General features: G+C 38.2%; 1 protein-coding gene across 4 annotated transcripts in view; it reads left to right on the plus strand.

The window, feature by feature from the left end:
• MATR3 (matrin 3) overlaps positions 1-1907 on the plus strand; it is a 48085-nt gene extending 46178 nt beyond the window's left edge. For 2 of the 4 annotated variants that reach the window (XM_029216189.1, XM_029216190.1), the window contains one exon: positions 821-1907. In XM_029216189.1, the coding sequence (XP_029072022.1) occupies positions 821-871 (51 nt within the window). In that variant the 3' untranslated portion in view covers positions 872-1907. The remainder of the gene's footprint in view (positions 1-820) is intronic. The other 2 variants (XM_029216187.1, XM_029216186.1) reach the window with 2 other exon arrangements.
• Positions 1908-7749: the final 5842 nt, after the last annotated feature.

Genomic DNA, 7749 nt, shown 5'->3' on the forward strand with positions numbered 1-7749 from the left:
TTATAGTTCTAAATGTTATAAATTCTTTGGTATAGTTAAAGTTATTTGAGTATTCTCAAATGGTTGTTAGACTGTGATTTCTCTAATTTGGATATTGGAGGCCTGAAAGCCAGCTTTATAAAGTGCCATATCCCTTCATACTTAATGATTTTTACATTGACTTTAAATTATTATATATTAATAATGACACTTCAGTAAGTTTCATGATCAACAGGATATAAAGATAAAAGGATACATTAAAAAAGCACAACATGTTAAAGCATAACAAATTTGTTTGGATATTTTGAAGTTTGGTGTTTTAGTGGCTTAAGGACTAAGTATTAAAATAAATAATGGGGAAAAACTTGAAAGTAAGAAAGAATTCATAATTGTAGATAACACTGATTTATAAAGCAGAGCATTAAGAACAGTGGTTATTTTCAGTGGTAGCAGCAATTTAATATAAATATTTTGTCTGCTTGGCTTAGTGGAAGGGTCATTGAATAAATATATGTCATTTTAACTAAGTTCTTGGGGTGTAGCAGTACTTCTGTGTGGCTGTTATGGTCTTTGATCATCTCTGTAAGTTAGTCTTAATTGCACATTAAATAGCTTTCATGTTTTACCGTTTTTCTCCCATGCCTTACTGTGGTGTCCAGTTTAGTTTCATACCTGCCTAATAAGAATAACTGGATCTTAAAAGTATTGATAAGGTTATAGTTAAATTAGACTCAAGTCCCTAAACATGGATAGAATATTTTGTTTTGGAGTTAATCCATTTGTTATGTTTCACTGCGGTGACTTAATCCTTGTAAAAAATTTTTTTCTATTTTCTTTTCAGAAATTTCTGAATAAATTGGCAGAAGAACGCAGGCAGAAGAAGGAAGCTTAAGATGTGCAAGAAGCTTAATGATTTCAAAGAAAATAATGGTTCTTTGTTTTTAAATGTTAACCTTTTTTAAATACAATACAGATAGTTAGAAAACTATTGTACTCTTTTGTTATAGTGGAAAAATAATAGACGTCTGTTCATGTGTTAAGTGTTATAGCAAAAATACATATACGGTTAAGTTAATGAAGAATTGTTTTTGTTTTATCAAAATGGTAACAGACAGAAATACTTGTTAGAGACTGACTTCATATGCTACTTAAGACACTTGCACCACTAAGAAAGATACGTAGAAACATTCAGAGAAGTGAAATTTAGTAGTTCCAAGCTTCAAAGAAATGTCAAAACTTTTGATTCCATTCAATAAAGAACAAAACCAATTGTATTTTTATTACTTTCATCTGAAACATTCCACATTTTAATCTGAGCCTTGCAGACTTTTCATTTGCAGTTCGAAGCATTTTTGGTTTTGTTTCAATTTTTGAGAACTTCATTAATGTGAGATTGGTAATTAAAATGCAGGTGCAGTTTTCTTTTAATGTCATGCTGTTTAGGTAATAAGAAATACTAAGTAATTGGCTTTAGATTTTGTAATTTTTTCCCTAAGTTCCTGCTAGATTTCGTATTCTAGTAGTCAATGTCTTTTTCAGTGAAATGTAAAAATATTCCCATTCTCTTTGACCAGTATTAATTTCTTGAGATATTGCTTGTCACTTGAATCCTGTAGCTGTCATACATCTGGTATAAGCACATTTGATTTTTGAAGTATGTAGACCATCTCTTCATATTTTCAAGATGTAATTTTACATTTCTGCATTTTAAAAACAGTTTGGCCATAATCTTAGACGCACGCTTCTAATTCATATACTGCATATGTGACCTTTGTGAACAGAAATTTGCATGTATAATCTGTGTTTACTTGTAACTTTCTGGTTATATACTGCTTATATCTGTGGATTCAAGTTTCTGAAGTGAGTACCAATAAAAAAAAAAACCTAGGCCATGTTCATTGGTTATACATGTTTGAAATGTTAACCAATATATTTGTCAGTTGTGGTTTTTATTCACTGTTACACTTTTTGCATGCTTTAACAAATTATTACATTTTTAATTTAGAGTGTTCTAAAGACTGCTACTAAAGATCTGAGTTTTAAAGCTTTTAGTGCTGGTGGATTTCTTGTTCCTGTTACATAACTGAAAATGGGACTCTTCATAGTTTTTGGTTTTTGGTTTTTTCTTCATAGTTTTTTAAGACCTTGGAGTTTTAAGACGTTACGGGTGAGGAAATGGTAAAAGCTCATGTTTAGACATGTCTAAGTATTTAACGATAAAATTGGAAGTAACATGTAATAACAAGAATTGGTTTTACCAGCCTTTCAAAGTTGTTGGGATTATAGGTATAAGAAATTATTGTCAAACAAATTTTTAATTAAAAAAAATAAGAATTTAAGGGATTCTCTTTGAAACTCTTAGGTCCAAGTGTATTAAAGGATATATCAAATAGTTGAAAGAAATATTATGATCTACCACTGAGGGGCAGATGACACTTTTTTAAATGTAACATGCACAAAAAATCCTTGCCAGTTTACTTCTGTAGTTTAATTTTGGCCTTTACTAATTACCCGCTTTTGTTTAACTCCAACTTTTAACTAACAGCAGCTACACAAAGCATTTTGTGTACACAAATCAAGGAATCCCTTGATTGTTTTCTGTCAATGATAACTTTTTTCATAGATCCTACTTTGTTAGGTATACCAAGTTGGAGAAAAGAATGTTTAATATCTTCATTTGATAGCATTTGAAAGCAGAAATTCTCATAAATTGCTAGTGATTAATAAATCTGTAACAGCTATTTCCCAGATTACGGCAAACCTTTATTTAAGAGGAATGTTTCCACTTTAACCAGCTATAAAGTTGAAAATTTTCCCACCACCATTTTAGTTTTTAGTTTAATCTGCTGTTAATCCTGGGTAAAGGAAACTTTTTTTTTTTTTTCTCGCGGTACGCGGGCCTCTCACTGTTGTGGCCTCTCCCGTTGCGGAGCACAGGCTCCGGACGCGCAGGCTCAGCAGCCATTGCTCACGGCCCAGCCCCTCCGCGGCATGTGGGATCTTCCCGGACCGGGGCGCAAACCCGTGTCCTTTGCGTCGGCAGGCGGACTCTCAACCACTGCGCCACCAGGGAAGCCCAAAGGAAACTTTTGTAAACACCTTCATGTTTGTTTTACAGTTTTATTTTAACCCGATTGTTGATAAATTTGGCATATGAGAGTGACCCTGGTAAGGCTTGAGTTGGCTAGCTGTAGTATTGTGTATCTTAAAAATAATTTAAGATTTTATTAATGAGGAAGGTGAATTTCTGGCTATAGAGTACACCAGGAAGTACCTCCTCTAGAAAATGGTATGATTGCAAGGACCTTTTAAAGGTTATATCCTTTCTCTGAATTCTTTTACCCCTTAGGGTGATGGGGACAAGTAAAAGGATGTATGCCCTATTAAGTATTATGGTGGCATTAAGTTTATAAAAGGGGAAGGGTACACATTTATGCCTCACCTTGTTCACAGTGCATTTTTGGTGGCTTTGACCTGTAAAAACATCATGAATAAAAATTGTGACAAAAGAGGCTCACGGTATGTAGTAGAAATCTGTAGAAACACTACAGATAATATTTTTAAATCAAATTAGTAACAAAATTGGTATAGACAGTTTGGTTAGGATAATATGCACTAGGGCTAGGAGTGAGTAGCTGTGTACTCTTCTGTATTGGTCTCCATCACAGAAAATGGCCTAGGATAGCTGAAAGCTCAAAGTATTGAATGGTTATGCATTTGAGATTATATTCCCTTGACAAGGACCTTGAGCTGTTTGTTGAGCTGGAGTGCCTCTCCAGTCTGATGCAGGTCCTTTGACTGTCATGGGAAAGATCAAGATTCTTATCCAACATGGTATGTAAACAAAATGGTTCTGTGAATTCTTTTCCTTTAGTGGTTCTCAAATGTTAGCATGCATCAGAATTACCCGGAAGCTTCATTTAAACATTGCTGGGCCCTGTTCTTAGAATTTCTGATTTGCTAGGTGTAGGGTGGGTGTTAATAATTATCCATCTTTCAAGTTACCAGGTGATGTTGATGTCAAGGATAGAGGCCACACTTTGATTGGTTTACCTGTAGCTGAAGTGTTACTGCTAGGCAGTTGTAATCAAACACCTGGTTTAGATAACTGTTGCTTGAAGTACTGGTTTTGCTACTATTAAAAACTAAAAATAAGGGGAATGTTGGAAAATAATTATTTGGGGGCACTCGCAAAGCATTTTTTAAAGAGTCGTTAATGGGAGACACCCATTTCAGAGCCCTAGATACTGCTTTCCCAAGTCAACCCTTTGTCTTTTGCTTGGAACATTAATAAAATCTTGAACAGCTAATTTACTGAAGTTTCAAGTGAATGGCAAAATGGAAGTAGGTACCTCTCATCACTCCATGTATAATTTGCTGAATTATAAACTTTATAGTTGACACAGGCTAGAGCTCAATTAAGGTACTAGTTAATTTGGAAAAGTTCTGAGGGAGAAGACTGTCAGGTAATACATGATTAATTTTTAAAAGGCTATATTAATACTTTTAAAAGGCTTTATCTTAAGACTTTTAGCCCTGGCCTTCCCTTGAAATTATAGTTCTTGCCTTAGATTTATAATTTCCATACAGTTTCAGAATTATGCAAAGCCACATGTACAGTAGAGAATGGGAAAATTGAAAGGCAGTATGTTACATGTAGTAGAGAAATGTCAAACGTATCCATGCCAATAGCATTTGTATTGCTGCCATTAGATACAAGTTTAATGATCTTTGAACCATCTTGTCATTGTGCTTCATACATGGCAGCATTGATGTATTGGTTCTAAGGACCTGATCCAAATGGATATACCAAGAGCAGCAGGAATGTCCTACCTTTGACAAGGACAAAATACTGAAGTTTCAGTCATTGCACCTGACTATCAAAAGTAGGGCCAATTTCTATGCTCTATTAGCAACCTTGCTAGGGTTGTTAAATCACAGCTACTTCCTTGGCAACTACCAACTATGTTCTTGATATATGTCCCCCCCTTTTTTTCCTACACTTTGTATCAAGTTAAGCCCTAGTTCATGCTCTGTGTGCACTCTATTTTGTGGTATGAAAACCTGTGGAAAGGAATTGGAGTTTAAATGATTCTTGGTGTAATGGATGGTGAAACTTTAGTGAAGACCTAACTGATTTTCCTGATGGTGGCTGCTTCTGTTCGCAAGTACAAGGTGTGTTTCTGACCCATCTCATTTTAAGTAGCTGGGCTGTGCAAAACCAGCAAGGATGGGCTTGGCTCAGACTGGAAAAGAGGAATTTTTTCTTCCTCTTATCACCCTTCTGCAAAAACCTTTGCTTATTTTACATTTACAACTATATACAAATTTGATCCTCTTTTTAGGACAGTTTTTTTTTTTTTTGCGGTACGCGGGCCTCTCACTGTTGTGGCCTCTCCCGTTGCGGAGCACAGGCTCCGGACGCGCAGGCTCAGCGGCCATGGCTCACGGGCTTAGCCGCTCCCCGGCATGTGGGATCTTCCCGGACCGGGGCACGAACCCGTGTCCCCTGCATGGACAGGCGGACTCTCAACCACTGTGCCACCAGGGAAGCCCATAGGACAGTTTTTTTTTTAATACACAAAATTTACCATCTTAGCCTTTTTTTGGGGGGGGGTGATAGGTAGGAAGTGGATTTATTTAGAGAGAAACTCCACAGAGTGTGGGCCATCTCAGGAGAGAAAGGCCAGCCATTTTTTAATAACTTGCTTTATTCTGTTAATACCATAATTCACTTAACCAATTCCCTATTGATAGGCTTTTCAGTTTCTTGGTTGTTTATAACAGCTATGAATATCCTTACGTATCTATACATATGTCCGATTTCTTCCCCATACATGGAGTGTTTGAGTCAGAGGATTTACACGTTCTACATTTTGACAATTCGGGGAGAATGGGAACCTGTTCATAGCCATCCTACGCCTTCATAACCATCCTCTCCTGGTTGCTACTTCACCTTCCATCTCAAGTTAGAATTGTTAGTGCCTGAGACTGTTGAATGTCTGCAGCATTTTAAAACTGCACCTCTGATGGTTCCATTGCAGTGTCTTTCCTCATCATTGGCAAACTTACTAGCCTTCATTATTGTGATAGTGTTTTCCATTCATAGACCATCATCACCACCATCCAGGCATAGCATAAAAACATGACAGTACCCTGGGCCCATCAGGCTTTCTCAGCCACAATGGTGAACTCACGGTGAGCTGGGAATTGAGATCTATAGCCCCTTTGTGTGAGAAAAACAACATAAGCCTTTGAATGGTTCAGATTAAAATAAGCCAGGATTTAGCAAAGATTATTTTTCAACATAACTTACATGGGTTGTGTTAATAAGTTCCATTTATCTCCATGATTAGCTTTTAAGATTGCCAGAGTCATCTACAGATTAAACTACCTATTTTGATTTTGTTCTCCCTCCTGTTCATGCCTCTTCTAGCCTCGAGTTGATAGTTCCAGGTTCCTTGAATGAATCATGCTCCACAGACCAGTAAAACAGCACCATCTTTCCAGAGCTGTTGGCTCAGCAGGCAAGAAAGCCAAGCCCTTCCAGTTTAGGATACAGATCTGCAAATGTGGCCAAAGTGGTTGACCAAGGGACAACTGCCAAACTTTCTTTGGAGCTTTGAGTGACTCAAAGCAGTTTTTTTTTGTTGTTTTTTTTTTTTGCGGTACGCGGTACTGCATCGGCAGGCGGACTCAACCACTGCGCCACCAGGGAAGCCCCAAAGCAGATTTTTAATGAGTGAAATGGCCCTAGAGAGAAGCCCTCGCTTGGATTCAAGAGTTTCATGGAGGGAACTTTTGCAGTTATAAAAGCTTGTGGTTTTTTAAAGATTCAAGTTGTACAAGAGAGTAAAAAGATAAATCTCAGTCCCTCATTTTACTTCCCCAAGGGGAAGAAGTTTTTGTGTGTCCCCTGTCAAATATAATGTATATTCGGAATTTTCTTACACATACTATACACTGTAGCTTGATTAGCATCACTAAAAATATATCGGGACTTGCCAGTGACGAAGCAAGGAAGCATGGATTAGAGTAACGTGTGCGGGGCAGCCCATCCAAGATCATGGACGAGGAAATTCTTGGACCCTTAGGTCTCACCCTTCTATCTTACCTCTGGACAGAGTATTTCCTCCCTTAGCCTGGGCACCATATATATATATAGGTAATTTGCGCCTGTGTGTTAAGATCTAGCTTCAAAAAGTGTGTTCCTGAACGTGTATGAGTGCAGGTGCTTGTAGATCAGTTAACATGCCTCTGTGAATTTGTCTTAGTTTACTATTTCTGTGTTACGTTTCTGTGTCAGGATCTCTGGATATGACTTGGTACATGTCACTCGTAGTGTGACGCTGTGTATCACGTTTGGTGTGTGTTCCTGGGTGTGTGAGTGCGCTGTCGTTATCTAGATGTTCCTATTTGATGTCAGTGTGTTTGAGGTAACCGTTGCGGTGTGAATAGTCCACGTCTGTGTATCTTTTCTGGGTCTCCTTCCCAGCTCCCCCACTCACTGCATCCCATCATTCTTGAAGGATGCGCGGTTGTGGGGACACTGGCCCAGCTCCGCTTCGGTTTTCCTGAGAGAACACGACAGGACTCCCAGTGTTCCCCGCGGCCGCCAGGGTACGCTGGAAAGGCCGTTGCGCATGCACATGTGTGCAGCTTGGGCGACGAGAACTTTGAGGTCGCCCTTTCTCTCCCGCGCGCTCTCTGGCGGCCTCGGAGGGCAACGATGACAAAACGAGAGGCGGAGCCGGCGGCGACGGCGGAAGT

Source organism: Monodon monoceros, unplaced genomic scaffold, assembly GCF_005190385.1.
Source record: "Monodon monoceros isolate NGI ecotype Baffin Bay Population unplaced genomic scaffold, NGI_Narwhal_1 Super_Scaffold_12, whole genome shotgun sequence".
Lineage (NCBI taxonomy): Eukaryota > Metazoa > Chordata > Mammalia > Artiodactyla > Monodontidae > Monodon > Monodon monoceros.